Consider the following 19,621-nt stretch of genomic DNA (forward strand, 5'->3'; position numbering starts at 1 on the left):
AACAGCCAGTCAAACCAAATTCAAATCCGATGAGATGGCAGACAGGCAGGCAGACAGACAGGCAGACAGACAGACAGACAGACAGACAGGCAGACAGACAGACAGGCGTCTCTATTTAAGCTGATGATGATAGCTGGTCACCAATAATGTCCACTCTGGGGAGCCGTAGTCACACTGTCACCAAATGAAACAGTGGCCCTAACCCTAACCCATGTTGTGTTCTCAGCGTTTTCCCCTCAGCCTCCACCAGAGCTGGCAAGAGGAACTTTGGTCTGATACAAAAAATAAAGAACTAAATAAATGAATAAATAAATAAATAAATAAATAACCAGCAGCACCGTCAAAAATCGGTTCACTCAAGTATGACAATTCTTTTTTTTTAAGATATTGGTATCACGAGCTGTCATCACCCCTTGTCCCTGTTGGCAAGTCAGCTAAATTCCTAGCTCCAACTGATTAAGAAAAACAAACAAACAAACAAACAAAAAAAAACAGATTTTAGTTTTAGTAGCTTTGCATTTTGGGTGTCTTTTTTTTTTTTTTTAAGAGCAGTTGCTTTCTGAGCTGCAACACACGGTGCAGCTGAGGGGAAAAAAAACCCTAAAATGTCAAATCCAGGTGTTATTTCATCCTACTGTAGTATGTTTACTTTGCAATAATTGGTAATTTTGGTTGAGTTTTTTATCCTCACTAGGCTTTTTATGTTTGTTTCCGAGGGGAAACTGGCTGAGCTGCAGCTGCTAAAATTCTCAAGAAAAGAATTAAATATATTATAAGCAAGTGAAATTTTAAGAAATAGAAAAATAAATAAGAAATATAAAATATATGAATTAGAAATTTGTTAAAAAAAAATATGTGCATTAACAGCTCCAAGAATATTACAACTATAAATCCAGAAACAGAAACTGAGAGTTTGTAAGAAGTATCTGTGCATACACCGTGTATCCACGGGGATGCTGCCCTGCTGAGCTGCTTCATGTCATCAGCCGGACCTTCCCCTCGCCGCCGTGCGACCTCACGGGGTCCAGAGGACACGCCCATGTCTGGACACGCCCACGTCTGGACACGCCCACGTCTGGACACGCCCACGTCTGGATACTTTGTGACGATAAACATCACAAATACGCAGATTTATGCCCGTTTCGTGTTTTGAGTGTGGCGAGTGCTACAGATCTGTCCAATCACACGGCTCCTGGCGTAAAAACAGTTCAGTTTGACCCGCGGCTCGGTCGGCACGGTTCAGGCCCGAATAAACGGACCAATCAGAGGCCGGTTATAGTCCTGGTCGTCATGGTTACCCACCTGAACATCTCTGTGAGCTCTCCTTTGAACAGTGCTACGATGACGGGGAAGCCGACGCAGGCCGGGACGAGGTACAGCAGCGCCGGCTGTGGACACACACACACACACACACACACACACACACACACACACACACACACACACAAACATCAGTTCAGAAAATTTAAATGCACTGCAGTAAAATCTCCAAACTGCCAAAGTTCAATTTTCAGTGTTTCTTCACTGGAGATGTGGAAGGTACTTTTAAAACTTTACTGTACTTTGCAGTACAACTTTTTAAAAAAAAAAAATGTTCTTTTCTTTTTTTTTTTTTTTTATAAAAGGCAAGTAACGTTAAAGTATCTCAAAAAAACTTTGGCAGCAGAGCAGCCAATCAGAGCTGAGCGGATGGAGGTGTAGAAGTTTATTGTTCACCTGTATAATATCAAGCCTTCAGCACATATATTTATTACAACTATGTGAAGAACAAATAATAAAAAAAAAACATCAGCAGCCGTCAGCCTGTAACGCTCAGTGCAGGAATTCACCATGACGACCTTTAAGTGCGTGACCTTTGACCTCCGGCCTCCTACCTGTGCGTGTTTGAAGGTGTGCATGACGAAGATGGTGAGGCCCAGACCGAAGATGTAGGCCAGGAAGCTGGAGTAGAAATACGTCCTGCTGTTCTTCTTCAGACTGCAGACACACACACACACACACACACACACACACACACACAAAAAACTTCACTGAAAAACACAGAAACACAGCCGTCTGACTCTGTTCACACTTGGCAGCTGATTACTGGGGATCATTTTCATCGTCAAAATTTGTCCCATCGATCGTTCAGTGTATAAAACGTGACAGATGAAGCTCAAGTTTGATGGGAAGTGACTTTAACAGGATGCAGGACTCAAAGCGACCGTCCGTGAGCGCATGCAGACGAGGAGCAGCGAGGCGAAGCTCTTACCTGACGTCAAAGCGCAGCAGCAGGGCGATGAAGATGCCCGGGATGACGATGTCACCCAGACCGAGCATGGCAAAGTTACTGGCCTCAAGACCTTTCTCCAACAAATCCTGAGGAAACACCACTGAAAGAGGAAGAGAGAGAGAGGGAGAGAGGGAGAGGTGAAATTTTTCCCATGATCTAAAAAGTTGGCTTGTGTTACATTTTCACATTTTGTGAAATACACAAAAAATTTAGGCCAATTTTAGCGTAAAGTTGAGTGACATGCTGATTGTTTTTTGTGGAGCTGCTGTTAGGAGCAGCTGTCAGACTGTCGACGGAGGCGCGGTGCACGGCCTGCTGGGTAAACTTTCTTATCGGCCTCCAGGAAAGTTCACGCTGCCTTTGAACTTGACATTTTTGTCCCCTACGACACCCTGTACCGTCCACCAGCAGCTGACCGCTTCACCCACCAGAAACTCAGTTTACACACATCTGGGGGACATTCACACTCTCTCACACACACACACACACACACACACACACACACGCACGCACAGGTCTTACTTACATTTGATTGGTGCCTCGAAGGACTTGGCAACTGTTACCATGACGTTGGTTCCAAACACCTGGCAACAGAGAGTTGGCAGCACGTTACCTGAGTGGACTGATTTATCTAACAAGCAGCAGCTTCGACGATCCAGCACACGACTTTCACCAGAGGAAGTTTGTTTGACTGGTTAAACCTCAAATTCCAAACTTCATCCTTTTTTTTCTAAGAGTTTCACACGAGCGAGGAAGTGCAGCACAACCAGCCTCGACCCTGATTGGCTCCCTCAGTCAAGAATTACTGAAATCCCTCCAATCAGGCTCTGAAAAGCAAGTGTGTGTGTGTGTGTGTGTGTGTGTGTGTGTGTGTGTGTGTGTGTGCGTGTGTGTGTGTGTGTGTCTCACCCAGAAGACGTCATAGACGAACAGCCCCCCCAGCAGGATGCAGCCGGTACTGACGTTGTTCAGGTGAAGCAGCTCCACCCCGTTCAGCGCAAACGCCAGCCCAAACAGGTTATTGGCTATCCAGTGCTGTGATGTCATAAAAATACTGACAGGTTATTGGCTATTCCAAACCAGTTTAGTTTTATTATTATTATTATTATTATTATTTTTTTAAATCGTATTTGGCTTGTTTTTCTTTAACTGTTCCAGGCTCATTTTCTAAATTTGGAGAAGCTCAGCGTCTGTTCACTCTGAATGTTTTATATAAATAACCTTGACCCTGATTGGGTCTAACAGGTTATCTACTATCCAGTGCTATGACGACAAGATGTCATTGGCTGTCCAGATGCTGTGATGTCACAACAACACTCCCTGTGTTTACACGGACTCTAATATTCCACTAACAAACAGATTAAGTGCCCAATCTGAATAAAATTATGATGATGCCCCAGAAGAGACTAGCCTGATCAGAGAGAATTTTCATTCGGGTTGAGAGGGCTGGTGTAAACCTTTGAGAATCTGTTCAACAGGAAAATATTAGCACCAAATAACCATGTGAACTATCAATCTGCTGGTTTCTCTCTGCATCAGGTGACGGGACAGAAACACGGCGACACCAAAACACAACCGGACCAGAGGCTGATAACTGTTTTGCCTTAAAGATTAAATCTTTCAAGGACTGTTGAACGGCTCCGTGGTGGAAAGGCTGGAAACGACTGGAGTTGCTCAAACAAGTTCAAACAAAAACCAGCGGGAAAAGTTTGACGGCTGCCTGTTACAAGAATAAAAGGGTCACACTTTACAGTAACAGTACAACAATTAACGTTAGTTAATGCCATAAAAAACATTAAGTAACAGGTAATAAACATTAAATAACAGTTAACTAACCGTTAACTAATGTGTCTAAGAATCATGTACTAATGCCGTTCATGCTAAGGTATTAATTTATATGTTATTTAAGGGTTATTGTAGATATTATTAACATTAGTAAATGCCATAATAATCATTAACTAACAGTTAATTAACCATTACGGCATTAACTAACGTTAATTGTTGTACTCTTATTGTAAAGTGTTACCAATAAAAGTCCAAACAAACCAGCCAGGTTTCATTTTTACAGTCTGATGGACGACCTGATGGGGGCGCCACCACTTGCCAACATGACTGGCAGATTAGACGTTTCTCAGAAGGTGGAGACACATTTTTTGCACATTTCAAAAAAAGCTCTATTCTGATAAAAACGCACGTCTTATCAGATCTCTTTATTTCTCTTTATTTAGTGTCCAAGTAAACAGTGAAGCTGGAATCTGTCACCAGAATAATTTCAGTCAGGTTGAGGAAACATCGTCTACCCAGGTAAAGTGTGACGTGTTTACCTTTTTGAGCAGGTACCAGACTCCCACCACGCTGCTGATGAGCAGACACACCAGATTCTTGGTGTCAAACTCATAGTTGACTATTTCTGGAGGGAGAGAGAGAGAGACAGGGAGATGTGGGTCTGTGTTTTCTGTGTTAGGTTATCCTAATTGTGTCTCTATAATCCAAAGAGGCTTGATCCGATGTCACGTCTGCACGCAGGGGAACCGAACCAAACGCACCATCTGCACTTCTCACTTGCTCCCACTCACAACGTGGGAGAAGCTTTTCTGAGTCTTTCTATAAGTAATAAAAAATATTAAAATTGTGACACAAAGTGAAAAATCGCTCAGATATATCACCGACACCACGGGCTGTTGCATTTTTAATTTTTGTGTGTATGCGCTTTAGGTTGGAGTTTATCACCCAGGTGAAAGGTGTGTTTATGCCACAGTGGGATGGGATGCTGGGACTAAAGTCTTAAAGGAACAGTTCACCCCAAATGAAAACTCTACTACGGACTTACATGCACTGAAAAGTAAATTTAGCCCTTTTGGACTCAAAGCACAAGCGTTTGTCTATAATACACAAAGTCTAGAAAACAGTGATGATGGACTTAACCCTCTGAAAGGTTTTATTTCACCCATTTAACAAAATTCACTTCATTTCTTTTTATTTTAAGGGGGATTTGTTTTTGGGTTTTTTTGTAATCTTATGTTTGTTGTTTCCATTTCCATTCCATTCCATATATAGATATGGATCATTTATAGATAGACAGATGTGTTTTTTTTCTGGCAATGTTTTACTTTTCTTCCCCAAATCCTCTATCAGTTTCTGTGGAAATGTTTTAATACATTTTTTGGTAATTTTTTTTTTCTTGTTACCATTTATGTCATTTCTTTCTCTAATCACCTATTTACTCCTATTCTTTGAGAGGAAATGAAGTGAATGTGCTCAGGTGTCAGAGGGTTAATGTCTTCAGGAAGAGCTGGTTGACTTCTACAGTTTGTGAGAAGGCTGAGGAGGAGGCAGGTGTGTTGGTGATGAAGTGGTGTTTTATTCACCTTCCTTGGAGTCTCCAGAGCCCTGAGTGAACAGCAGCTGGTACTGTTTGTTAGGCAGGGAGGAGGGAAACACCCGGCACATCAGAGGACTGCAGGCACAGAGAGAGACAGGAGCTTACAGCCTCTTTACAGTGAAATGACAGTGTACTGTATTCCATATGCCAGTTTTCTGTGTGTGTGTGTGTGTGTCACCTCATGGTGTGAGACAGAGCCAGGATGCCCAGGACAAAGAAGTAGACAGACAGCAGCAGGTTGATGTACTCCTGGGAAAATACCTGAAACCCCCAAAAAACAACAATAAACAAACATAAAATATTTTTAGAAAACGTCTTTCTCCAAACCGCTTCCTGTAAAATAACCACATCTGTTATTTGCTCTGACCCGCCATCTGAAAAGGTCAAGCTGGGTTCAGGTGGTGATTAGATAGTGATTTAGTGTTTACACGGCAGAGAGCAGATTCTGTTTTAGTGGCTCAGATCAGGGTGACGAAGTTAAAGGTGAAGCCAGCAGAGAAAAACAGTGACTGGAAACTTCGCTGCTGTTTAAATTAAATTTGATTTTGTGCCGTCTGCTGCCACCGAACTACATGGACCAAAATAAATAAATGAATAAATAAAAACACTATGGATGTTGACTAGAACCTTTAACATAATACCTTATTTCCTCAATTAATAGCCCGGGCGTTTAATATGCAAAATCAACTTGGACCCCGGGCGTTTAAAAGAACCAGGCGGCTATTCGCTGCAGGCCTTTATTTATTTTTACACAGACCTGCACCAGGCCATTACTGTGATGACAGCTACTGTCCAACATATTTTTTAGTACAAAAGTACTGTAAGGCATAAGGTAAACATATCTGTACATACAAACATAGTGCAAACCGCTTGCGCTGCGAGTCGTTCCCTCTGACGCTTCCGTTTTCTGTCAAAATAAGAGTTAGTCGGTCGATTTAAGATTACGGTACACCCTTTTTTCTAACGTTAGCTAGCTCTCTTATTTTGACAGAAAACGGAAATGCGGGATGGTTATTGTGCAGCTAACTGTTTACTTCTGCAAAAATAAGGTGAATATCCTTATTTTAGGTTACCTCAATATAATGCAAATAATCGCCCTGGCGGTTATTCGGGTGGGCGTTTAATACGCAAACTGGGTGCAGACCCCAGGCGTTTAAAAGAACCAGGCGGCTATTTGCGGCCAGGCGATTAATTGGTGAAATACGGTAACAAGAGATGCTGACACAGCAGCAAAAGTCAGACTGATTATGACAGATTATGGTATACATACTAAAATAATCAGCCTATACTGTAAGTTCAATAAAAACTGTAAATGTCAGTTTGATAAAGGAAGGTTTTATCTTCAGTGTTCCCTCTGGGTTCCCTGAAGGTGTCAGATGTGTGTGTTTGTGCTTTAAATCTGCTGCCGTGGTCGTCGAGCGAGGACAGAAAGCGGATCAGCGATGCAGCTGGAAACAAGGAGGATGAAGAGAAGAAGAAGCAGAAACAGAAACAACCAAATCTGCTCAGTATCAGGTTGTTGTTTCACACACTGGTGGAGCTGGACTGGAGCTCTGCGTGGTGGATATTTTTTTTTTTTTCCTTTCAAAAGTTGTTTTTGCACCGGTCAGGGGGAACTTGGCTGAGAAAGGTTTGGCTAAAGTGCTGCTCTAGTGCTACTATCTGTCGCACACATTTAATTCAAGCTCGATGCCTTGAAGTAATAATTCAGATTCTTACTCATGGTGGTATTTTTAATCTATTACACTCATACAGAGCAGCAAATTACACCGGATGAGAACCTTAATTATTACTTCAAAGGACCATGAATTAAATGTGTGCAACCCACAACTATCACTTTAAATGACTGATGAGGCATTATTTTAAATCACCCAAATAAAAATCATCAAAAGGTGGCCAAATGGTAACAAAATGCCTCTGTTGTAAATTTAACTCTATTGATCAGGGAAAAAATGTGTCTGGTTTAAAAAAAAAATTTTTTTAATCATCTGAGCGGCTGTTAAAATTTGAGACACCTTGTTCCCGCCACAGGAAGCCCCTGAGGAAGGCTTGAGGAGACCCCGCCATTACCTTGAAGAAGAGGTACAGCCCAAACAGAGTACAGCTGGCGATGATGGGAAACCTCGCCGCATCCCGACTGGTGATGGTCTCCGGCATGTCGGCCGAGTTCTGCAGAGAGAGAAAAGAGAGAGAGAGAGAGAGAGAGAGAGAGGACAGGGATGTTGTGGGTTTTAGTGATGGTGACAAAAACCAGTCTGTTTAAAGTGAATGGAAACCTCCCCCCACCAGAGCACACCGTTGTGAGTGAAAAGTTAAAGCCACCACGTCACCACAGCTGCAGCTTTCTCCCAAAATACTTTAAGGGATAAATACGGTAACGAGCGCTGGGAAAGGCTCCAGCACCTCCTGCAACCCTTACGAGGTTAAGCGGCTTGGAAAATAGATGAATGAACAAATGAATGAATGGAGACTTTAATGGAGCGTGTCCAAAAAGAGCTACTCTCAATTGAAGTTTCTGAAATTTTCAAATACTCAGTCACGATTTTCAAATAAGTTCTGGTAGCACTCATTCAGAAGAATGATATTTTTAAGATAATTTATAAGATAATCTCTTTGTTGTTCACAGACGTGGAAAGCTGCCTTTGACTTCACAGGTTGGTTAAAAACACATCACAGGGGATGATAATACATTTATAACTCATAAAAACACAACATGCAGAGTACAAACAACAGGAAGAGACGCAGCTCCAGTCTGAAGAAGTGGTTAAGAGTTTAGCAGAGTCACTGCGTAAGGGATGACAGGCTTTATTGCTGCAATGGCTCTGTAGCGCCACCTGAGGGCAGTTTCATGAATTTTTTTTTTTAAAGAGGGGATGAACGGGACCTGACACAATATTTCCGGCTTTTTGTTTCACTTGCATTTTATATTATATCCATCTGTTTTTAAGTGTTTGTTAAAAAAAAAAAAAAAAAAGAAGAGATTTGTTCAGTTTTTACATGTTTAGCTCCTGTCCTACTTTCCTTTCAGCTCCACGGAGGCAGAAGGCTCAGATCGAGTTTCCACATCTTGACTTAAAGACTCCATGAAACGGACTCTTACTTTCTTGATTTGATGTCTTTCCTGCTGAAACAGGAAGTTTGGCCGGGACATGGTGCAGGGAGGGATCATTCCAACAGGATCTCAGTTTGGGAGAGAAACAGTTTTATTTTGACGGGATGAGATGGACTAGAGAGGACTGGTGAAGTTTTGATTGGTTGAAATTTTAATGTGCGGGACGATGTCAATGTTTAAGGCGCTCGGTTCTACAGGAAGTCGAGGTCATTTCATGGGGACTTTAATCTTCATTTTGGGTTTGACTGTTCCTCTGGGCGTTTGTTTGTGGTTCGTCTCCAACACCGAGCACCGAACGGCTGCCGTTAGCAAAAACCAACACAACATAGAAGTGGAGCTACTAGAGCAGAGAGGCTTCAGTCCCCGAGGACACGGTCACCTACAGCTATATTCTCCTCACCCAAACCCCCTGGGAGAGAAACTGGGTCAGAGGACAAGAGAGGAGAGGAAAGGAAAAGGAAAGGAAAGGAAGAGGAAAAGAAGGGGTGAGGGTTGCGTTCAGTGCTGCCTTCATGTCCTCCTGGTTCACAGAGGTTTGCATTCACCGTTGGCTCTTATTTTCTGATTTTTTTTTTTCCCCGTCATGATAACTGACTGCAGTCAAAATTTGGTCCTTCACTTCACTGCAGAGCTTTATTAACTGTTTAGTGTAAAAAGTGTGAAAATAAAGCCAAATTCTGATGGGAGTCAACAACAAAAAAACCAAACCAAACAAAACAAAGTATAAATTTTAAAATAATCTGAACAGAAAAAGGGAAGACAGTCTTAGTGATCTTAGTGAGGCTGACAGACAATGGTTGGTGTTTTTATTTGACGCGACTGAAAACACTAATTGATTAAATAAATTATATTCAAGTTTCCTGTCAATCAACTCAGTGATTAGAACTTGTAAAGGGAACATTTTAAAAACGGGCAGAATTCAGTCAAAGATCTGAACATGAGATTCTCTGAGTGACTTGAAAAACACTGTCGATCATCACAAAGTCAAAGCAAAAAACTGGAAAAATTTAGGCCCGGGTTGAAAACAGACAGAATTAACCTTTAACTGTTTTTTAGTCTCGGCAAAAAAGAAGGTTTTGCTTCACACACCGTCGCTTCCCATGATGCATCTTCCTGCAGTGTGTTAAACAGGAACACCGAGCCACCCGACAGGTGAGGATGACCTCTGACCCATGCTCACACTTCCCAGAATGCACGGCGAGCCATGCGTCTCATGCTTTCTGTTAGCTCATGCTCGTTAGCTTTCATTTTTTTTTTTATTTTCTTCATCAGGGCGGGAAATTAACCTTTTTAAATGTGAACATCTGTCAGCCACTGACAGATAAACACTCAAATTCTCCAGCCACTCGACAGTAATTTTATTTTTTCACTCTCATATTTTACCTGCGTTGGTCTGGTGGCTGCAGCCTGACCTCACCTGTGGAAATCGTCTGCTGAGGCCCGGCAGGCAGCGCGTGTTACCTGGTGTTTGATGTGTAAAACCCTTCATAATCTGTACATTTTAATACATTTCTGACCTGCTGATGCTGTATGAGCCAACCAGGTGACACTGTAATTTTGTGAATGACTTATGAATCACAGTTTACATCTATTCATTTTCAATTTTATATTCTAAGCATACATTTGTCTTTTTTTGTTATGCATTTTTTATGCCTTTTTATGTACTTTTAATTTTTCTTTTTTTATTTTATGACTTGTTAAGTAAACTGCATTGAGTGAAGTTTGTGAGTTTTGTGCCTTCACCTGCACTTTATTCTCTGCAAAGGCACTTTATCGTCTTTTTTATGTAAAGCACAATGTACTAACCCTGTGTGGGAAATGTACTATTATAGTAAAAATGCTTTGATAAAAAGACAATACTTCACCCCACAGCAGTATCATTTACTCATCCCAACTTGTCTTGAATGTAAAAAAAGATACTAATAGTAATGATTTTATTATTAGCAGCATGAAGTTGTATCACGCCTCTTGGAGAGCAGAGAGTTTTCAAAAACTGGGGTCATTTCTCTTGGAGTCCATCAGCGACTCTGACAAACAGCAGCAAAAAGGAAATAAACATCTGTTTCAGATTCTCAGACTCTAATCCAAGTCGTGACTCTCCTGATTTCACAGAAAATGATTGACTGGTTGAGTGACTTTTTGCTGCTTCTTCTCAGAGCTGCCAACTTTCGTTCTGACAGAAACGGATAAAGAACCTTTGTTTTGTGTCAGACAAGAGAACCTTGTTCCCCTCTCAGACACTCGAGACAACCCGGGCTGAATAAACGATGTAAAACAGTCATTTTGAGGTGAAGTATTCCTTTAACAGCCGTACGTCCCGTCAGTCGTGTCCCCGTCCCCCCGTCCTGCTCCGGGCCAAACGCCCCCGCTGAAGCTCCGGCTGGTTAGAGGTGAAGACGGTTTTAAACCAGCAGTGATGTTACAAACACAAGTCTGTGTGTGTGTGTGTGTGTGTGTGTGTGTGTGTGTGTGTGTGTGTTCAGTGCCGACAGCGACTCTAATACTCACTCTGTACCCAGAATCGTAATCATTTTCTCCAAGCACCTACAGACAGACAGACAGATGGGTGGACAGACAGATGTGCACAGACAGACAGAAAGAGAGAGAGAGGGATCAGAAAGGCAGCGGGGAGGAAAAGCAGGACAGCAGCGCCCAAAATTAAACTCTCAGCCACTGAGGAGGAGAGCAAAAGGTTTTCTATGTGTGTGCTCTCCGTCTGACCGTTTACATCAGTTTGTTTTCCTGTGCGAACGTCAGAAAAGAAGCAACACTGCCGAAGCGTTCGGGAGAGCAACAGCGCAAATGAATTCAAAAATAAGTGAGTCTCATTAAAATAATTTACAGCAGGAACAAAAAGTTTAAAACAGTGAGGAAATAAACAGAACTGGCTGGAGCTTGTTTCAGGGGCTAATTTGCTGAAAGGTTGCTATGGTATTCAGAGTGGTTGCTAGGTGATTGGTAAGGCACTGCTATGGTGTTTCTGATGGTTGCTAAGGCGTTGCGAGGCGGTTGCTACGGTGGTTGCTATGGCGTTCCTGTTGGCTGCTGGTAGGGTTGCAAGTTTCCAGGAATTTTCCATGGGAATTAACAGGAATTTACTGGAAATTTCCAAAATAGCAGGGAACTTTAATATAGTTGGAAAATGGGATCCGGTGAAATTTTGTGCCCCTTTGCAACCCTGGTTGCTAGGGCGTTACTAGGTGGTTGCTAAGGCAGTTTTATCAAAATTTTACTTAACATATATATGAGTTATTTTTGGCAGTTAAGAGTCTTGAGATCAGGTTAATTTGGGGCGCTGAGGGGAAGCACCTGGGCTGATGGATCAAAATAAAATCAATAAAATCAATCAGGGTTGGGTCGAGTCAAACGTGAACGAGTTCAGTTCACAAGCAGCTCAGCCAACAGAGGAAGCAGCTGGAAAACCGATTTGAAGAGGAGGAGAAGAAACAACAGCAGATTAAGGAGGATTTCTCTTGGTAGCAAATGAACTGAAGATTTACAACGGAAATTAAAACAAAAAAAGACAGAGAGAGTCCTGACAGAAACATGTGAACCGGCTGAGGTGAGCTTCATGCTTCTTCCCAACACACAAAAAGAACAAATCATTCATCAGATTAGAGGGGGAAAAAAAGAAGTGCCAGGTCGGGCCGATGATCACACACTGCACCTCGGCCCCACCTACATACAGAGCCCCCAAAACCGATCACTTATTTTATTTTATTTTATTTATTTGTTTTTGGAAAGCTTAATTAACCCTTTGAAACTTGAGAACATTCACTTCATTTCTTTAAAAAGCGTTGAAGGCAAGGTGATGCACAACTTAGCAAGAAATAACCTGAAAATCAGAAATTAAAAATTGCTAACGTTTTGTATTAAGGTCCTTGTAATAAGTATTAGTTAACCGGTAATAAAGCCCTTATAAGTTCTTTATTAGATGCTTATTAGCATAAATAAGACTACGTAAGTGCATTATTGCATTATAATAGCATCATAAACACATTTAGTCTGGATTATGAGACATTAATGAGCATTACATGTGGTCCAGGTTAAGCCAAGTTAACTGTTAATAAGTCCGTGCGTAATAATGGATTTATTAATCTTGTCTGCAGCTACATGATCTAAAGCGAGTGTTATTACAGTTATTATTCAGGTTGATAATTCCTTTATTATGCACATATTCACAGTTAACTATGCTTTTAATTTCCCACCTCGTAGCTGTTCATTTTGCACAGCAGTTTCATGATGAGGTATTACACAGTGAACAGGTATGAAAACGTTCCTGCGCTTCATGTTAATTACAGCCGGAGGCAGAGAACAGAGAGAAGACGAGGCTGTGAGCTCAGGGAGCGAGCGTGACAGGCTTCAGGCAAACAAAATAAACCCTGAACGCCTCGCCTCTTTTAAATAAGTCACTGACAGAGGTTTTGAATTTTTTTTGTTTTGTTTTTCCTAAGGGGTTGTCTGCTTTAGTGTGTTTCACATCTCATCACATCATTTCTGCACCCACAGAAGGAAAGGCAGCCTAAAACAAACAAAAAAGAATGTACTTGAATAACAATAATAATAATAATAATTGCATTTTGACAAACTATTTAGGCTATCAGATTTATCAAATGTCAGATGTCAATCAGACGTTTCATCAGTCAGACTGAAACTGACCGACAAAAACATGTGATTCTGTGCCTGTGGTCGGCTTGGCTGATTTATCTGTTGATTCTGTGGTTGTCAGCTCAGTTTAGATTCCAGAGCGGATTTGCTCGCTTCAGTTTAGTTTTCATTGCTTCAAAACTAAACTAAAACTAAACTACTAACTAAAATGCACCCCACCCCCTTCTAGTTAACTATAATAACCTTGGTTTGACCACATGACATTCTATCATCTATAATCGATCATTTGGATTCCCACCTGCCGTTAATTCAAATGCTTCATGGAAACACAGCGACTGGCTGGTTTCCTTTGAACTGCACACTCAGTGTCCACTTCATCAGCTCCACCTGTATAATCTAATCCAGCCCAATCCAGCTGTTGTGCCATAAAGTTTCCTCTCCTCTGCCTGTAATGCTCAGCTTTTCTTCCTGTCACAGTAACATAGGTGTTCATTCACTTCTGTGTTTGGCATCGAGCTCATGGTGAGTGTGATACGCTGCTGGGCTCGACTGCCTTGCTTCATTTGAACTGTGCATGTAATTATCTTCTTCATTGTGGTTGGCTGTAGATCTGCCCCGTCATGCTGCCTGTTGAGCAAGGCTGACTATTTATGCCTGACTGCACCTGTGCACTGTGTGCTGCTACCCGAAAACGTACAAGTGTTCACTCCCGCAGACCCTGTCAGTCTCAGTGAGAGTGGCCCCAGCTCCTTGTCTGCTGATGTAACGACGGTTGACAGAAATTTCGGTGTTATTATTTGATCCAGACTTCAGTTTTGACTTGACTCCTTGACTCCTGTTGCTCCCTCCCCTCAGGCAGAAACCACGAGCCTCTCTCTGGCCTCCAGCGAGTTCAGAACGCCGCGGCTCGGCTTCTTACTGCTTTCAAAAGACCCTGCTCCTGGCTTCTCTTCACCGGCTCCCTGTCATGTTCAGAATTGATTTTAAGATTTTACTGATCACTTATTAAAGCACATATGGGTCCTGAGCTACATCATAAAAATGTTGCCGCCATATGAGCCAGCTCACAGCCTCAGACCTGCAGTTTGGGCCCTTTCTGGCCGTTCAAAAGTTGAGGCTTAAATCTAAAGGTGTCCAAGCTTTTGCCATCATGACCCCTCGGCTTTGGGACGTCCTGCCTGAGGAACATCATCACATAGATAGATAGATATACTTTATTGATCCCAACCAGGGAAATTCGGGATCACATGGCGATCTGCGTGAACTACACAAACAGAGAAACACATGACTAAGAAATGAGTTTCATGTATTCCCTCATTTGTTCTTAACTGACAAGTAAAAGATGTCAGTGGCTCTGAACTGCAGGGATGGAGGAAGCAGGGGGAAGAGAGGAAGGGATGGAGATATAATGTAAAAATAAGTGCAAAAAATGAAGGCAAAGTGTGAGATATCAATAAAGGCAATGATATGGACAATATCAAACTTAGGGTTAGCCTTAGCCTAAGACAGTGACCGGTCTGTTATATAATTATTGTTCAATAATCTCAAGCTGGTGTTCTCTGTTTGGGGTGGGTTGTTTCACCTGGCTGGGCACTGGGAGGAGTTAGACAGGGGAGGTTATTTAAGGAGAGGTGTGTCCAGGTAGGATCCCTTTGTTCGAGCCTTGCCTTGCTGCCACACAGTAAGTTTGTGCATTTTGTTGTTCTTCAATTGATGTTAAACCCTAGTTTTCTTCCTGTGTTAAAGGGTCCTGAGTTTGTACTTCCATTTTATTTGCTGTTCATATTATTTACAGAGTCTGGGTAAATCGGGGCAAAACCTAATTAATTGAAGCCACATAGACTTTGTTTGTCCTCAAAAGAGTGAATTACTGTGAGTATAATGATCAAGAATTCAAGTTTTTAAGTTTATATAACAGTATTTGTTATTTATTGCTGATTTGTCTTGTTTGTAATCAGACTCCTGAGGGTTATGATAAAGAAAGCCCAGGCCTCTCCTTTCATTGTGGATGCATTAAAATGTAAGCATCATATTTATTTAAAATTGACTTTAATTGGTGTGTAGCAATGCATTGAACCTTTGTTATTTTGTATAGAAATCATCCGTCCATCCATCCATCCATCTACCCCCCTGTTATCCAGTGCTCAATAAATGGTTAAACGGCTCTTGAATCCCTGTGTTTAAATGTTCACACCATTCCACAATTCTATGACCCAGCCTTCCCTATTATATCTAGTTGGATAATACTAGACAGTCTTTTTCAATTAGAATTATGTTGTTGAAGCACTGTGTCAAAGCAGAGGTTGCAGCAAAAACTTTGATTTGATTTTTTTTTAATTATATTATATTTATTAAATATTTATTACACTGATCAGTCTGTTCTGATCAATAAAATACTTCATGAAGTCAGTGCATTTTCTACATCCAATTGGTATTATAATGCTGTTTTTTTTTTCACAATGATCAATTTTCACTGCTGCTACTCTTAAAATTTCAAGCAGGTATAAACCCACAGTCATATCGAACCGCCATCGTGATATTTGGCATAAATATCGAGGTAGGAAATTCTCCCCATATCCTGCAGCCCGAGCATTAAGTGCAAAATAATAAATAAATGAATTAAATAAAGCCGAAGTCTGACGGGAAGTGATTAGAGACCAAAGTGACGTGTTCAAATGTCTTCGTCAGTCTAACCAGCAGCCGAACAAACCCAAAGTATTAATCTGATAAAGATGTGAACGGAGGGAAGGAAGACAGTCTGAGCATCTTAATGAGGCTGGAGTCAGACAAGAGTCAGGGAACTCAAATGACTAACGATCAATGGATTAATGGATTATTTAAACTGTGATGATTGATCTACTAATTCACTAATACCATCCCAGCAGTAAACTGAACCAGATGCAGTGTGTGTGTGTGTGTGTGTGTGTGTGTGTGTGTGTGTGCTAGCAGTAAAGGAAGTGAGCTGCTGCAGGGTGGATGATGTGGGTGTTTTTACCTAAAGCTAGTCTGCACACTGCGCATGTCTAGAAAAAAAAAAAACCCAAAAGAGTGCAATTCCCTCTTGTACACGTCTCTCTCTCTCTCACTCACTCTCTCTCTAACACACACATACACACCACTATGACACATTAAGTTGCACCACAAACTCCTGGAAGTCACTTTAGCGCCTCTTTCTCCTTCATGAAGCGGCTTGCGACACTTTGTGTGTGTGTGTGTGTGCCTGTGTGTGTGTTTAAACTGCTGTTATCAGATAGATAGATCGATCAATACATGTACTTTATTGATCCCAAACTGGGAAATTCTTGTGTTGCAGCCGCAGTTTGCTCAGACATTGCACAGCGACAACAGCAACCACACAAAACAAACCTCAAGACTAGGACAGAGACATTTTACATCTCTAGACAAATAAAACACAACAACTAACAACAGAAATAAAATCGATCAATACAAAGAACACAAGAAAATGAGAAAAACCTCACATAATCTACCAGAATAATAAAAATAGGGTATGCAAGGTTTCTTCCCCCCTTATCTTGAGCCTGACTGGGATGTGAACAGGGCAGCAGGTAAAAGTCTGACAGCTGTCACCCAGTTTGAGTCCCAGCGGGGAAACAAGGTGACCCTGCAGACATGGGCAGGTAAATAAATAAAAACAGGAGCCAAACTGTCATCTGCTCTTTTTTTCCTGTGTGTTATACTTAGGTTATTCTGTTGTACTCAGAGTTGTACTTAGGTTATTCTGTTGTACTCAGATCTTATTCTTTATTTCTATTTTTTTTTTATTTACTTAATCTGTAATCTGTGGATACTGCTGAAAAAAAATGTGAATTTCCTGCGGGATGAATAAAGTATCTATCTATCTATCTATCTATCTTATCACCTGGACACACACACACACACACACACACACACACACACACACACACACACACACACATGCAGGTTATATCTCAGTTGATTTATGTGCATCATGTGGCTCCACACGAGCAACAAGTTGTTATGCAGACTTGTATGAGGGGCCAGCGGAGGGGATTACACATAATTCACCTTTCGCACCTGAAATAAACCAGGAAACTCAAAGTGTACCTCCAGCTAGCCAAACACACCGTGACTCGCTTTTTAACGGAAAACAGCACGAAACCGCTGCGCTCTTATCGCCTTTGACACTAAATTCAGATCCAGCTAAGAGTGTGTTATCTACTTAAACCGTATCCAGGACTTTTAACAGCCGTGGAGACGCAGGGTCGGTGTAGTTAAATCGGGTTTAACACCTGTCCAGTGAGCCGGAGTACCTGAGCCCACCGTTAGCTAGCCGTGTTAGCCGACTAGCCGCGGAGGCTAACGGGCAGCCCGGTGAGGAGAGCACCCCGGGTGGGTTCACGTCGCCGCGGAGTTACCTTGGATTTGGAGCAGCTGACGGACCGCAGGGCTCCGAAGAAGATGGGCAGCAGGGCCATGAACACCAGGCTGCCGTATGCGAGCGCCGTGCCCTCCGGGGTGGCCACGAATTTGGCCGTGGCGTTGAGCGCCTCGGTCCCGTTGGACTCCGTGGCGTTCAGGGCGTCCAGGACCGCGGCCTCCGGGGCCAGGGCCGGGCCTTGCTCTGCTTCAGACATGACTCTTCGGGGATGTTGTCAAGTGGAGCGTCGGTAGCCTGTAGTGGACCTCTACAGCACAAAACAAAGAGAGAGACTTGGAGGCTGAGCGGTGTGTTTCTCATTCATCTACGGTGCTTGTCTTCTCGCTAAGGCCACGTTTCCTAAAGCGGCGAGCAGAGATGGGGAAGCGGGGAAGAGCTCTCACTCTGACTCTGTTTCCGGGCACCGAGAACAACACAGTTACAGCGCGACTGCTCCGCGCGCTGGGGAGTTTTATTTTTATTTTATTCAATTTATAAAGGACAGTGTGCACTTTCATTAGCTATTCAAGGAATAAAAAGATGAGTGCACCAGATTTAGCAAGAAAGCTAATTTCCATCCGTAGTCCTTACAAATAACATTAAAACAATCAACACAGTAAAACAAACATTAAAATAATCAACACAGTAAAACAAACATTAAAACAAACAGACCTGCACCTATCACATACCAATACACACAACATAAACACTACAGGCAGGCCATACAAACATAAATAAACAACCTAACCATTTCTAATGTAAAGTGCAGTGTAAAAGATGCCAGTTAGGTAGTAGAAATGGTGGAAAAAAAGTACAAGTATTAAAGGTCAGACAGGCCTCCTCGCTTCCTGTTTTTAAATCCCTCTTAAAAACACACTTTTACTCCGTGGCCTTTAATATCTTATAATTTATCATGTCAGGGATCCTGTATAAAGGCTCTTGCTGTGAGCTTGTCTGTTTCTTTATTTGTATGTTTGCTTGTTTGCTTGTTTGCAGCACTTTGGCTACCCCCGTGGTTCTTTTTAAATGTGCTATACAAATAAAGTTGTATTGTATTGTATTGTATTAACACCATGATGTAAAAATTACTTCGGTAAGTATTCTCAGAAAAATATGTAGATCGGGGCGAGGTGAGTCAGGGTTCAGTTTTGGGAGGGGAACTGTTCATGTTATTTAATGTATTGTTGTTGTAAAATGTTAAGCTGTAATTGGCCTCTTGTCGTTTTAGATTGCATCCAACACACATACACACACAGCCATGCACTCGCACACACTACTGACCTCCTACATTACAGATATAGATTGGCGTTTGTTGTTTATTCGTATTGTCCGCGTCTTATAAATAAATGTAGTTTGGTTGTTAATATTCCCTCTTGCGTCTATTTTGTCAGAGATCTGAGCCAGCTCTGACAATAATTAAAAGTAAAAGACACTTCCTATCAGTGTTAAGTTACTGATGCATGAACCTGTAAGGGGTATTTTAATGTTGCAGCTCTGACTGCTCCATGTCCTGTTGGCTGGTTTGCACTCTAAAACAATGCATCACATTTGTTTTGCATGGAAATGCTTCTTCTGTAAAATAACTACTAGTTGGCAGGCAAATGTAGTGCAGGAGAATGTAGAGAGATCTCAAGAGATAGCGCCTCAAGACTGGACTGAAGTACAGGACTAACGGAGATTGGCATCTGTCATTGGGTTTAATGGAAAATCACATTTTTAAAAAATGAGGGGCGAAAAGTGAGTAAGAGCCCTGTTGCTATGGTAATGACCATGCCTCTGCCATCTCCTCCCGAGGCTGACAAGAGGAGAACAAGCGCCTGAGGATGACTGCAGTTTTGGATAATATAT

At 41.9% G+C, this 19,621-nt stretch overlaps 1 protein-coding gene across 4 annotated transcripts in view; it reads right to left on the minus strand.

The window, feature by feature from the left end:
* Positions 1–18,209, minus strand: part of hm13 (histocompatibility (minor) 13) — a 28,469-nt gene extending 10,260 nt beyond the window's left edge. For 2 of the 4 annotated variants that reach the window (XR_003928462.1, XM_030055522.1), the window contains exons 1-11: positions 17,772–18,205; positions 11,275–11,310; positions 7,725–7,823; positions 5,833–5,915; positions 5,641–5,729; positions 4,597–4,682; positions 3,182–3,307; positions 2,799–2,856; positions 2,252–2,372; positions 1,875–1,977; positions 1,303–1,388 (exon numbers count right to left, since the gene is read on the minus strand). Coding sequence is in view for 3 of the 4 variants with exons in the window: in XM_030055522.1 (XP_029911382.1) it covers positions 1,303–1,388; positions 1,875–1,977; positions 2,252–2,372; positions 2,799–2,856; positions 3,182–3,307; positions 4,597–4,682; positions 5,641–5,729; positions 5,833–5,915; positions 7,725–7,823; positions 11,275–11,310; positions 17,772–17,990 (1,106 nt within the window). In the remaining variant the exon portion in view is untranslated. Of the gene's footprint in view, positions 1–1,302; positions 1,389–1,874; positions 1,978–2,251; positions 2,373–2,798; positions 2,857–3,181; positions 3,308–4,596; positions 4,683–5,640; positions 5,730–5,832; positions 5,916–7,724; positions 7,824–11,274; positions 11,311–17,771 lie in introns of all 4 variants that reach the window. The other 2 variants (XM_030055523.1, XM_030055524.1) reach the window with 2 other exon arrangements.
* Between the last annotated feature and the right edge of the window lie 1,412 nt (positions 18,210–19,621).

The sequence above is a fragment of the Myripristis murdjan genome, chromosome 7, assembly GCF_902150065.1.
Source record: "Myripristis murdjan chromosome 7, fMyrMur1.1, whole genome shotgun sequence".
Lineage (NCBI taxonomy): Eukaryota > Metazoa > Chordata > Actinopteri > Holocentriformes > Holocentridae > Myripristis > Myripristis murdjan.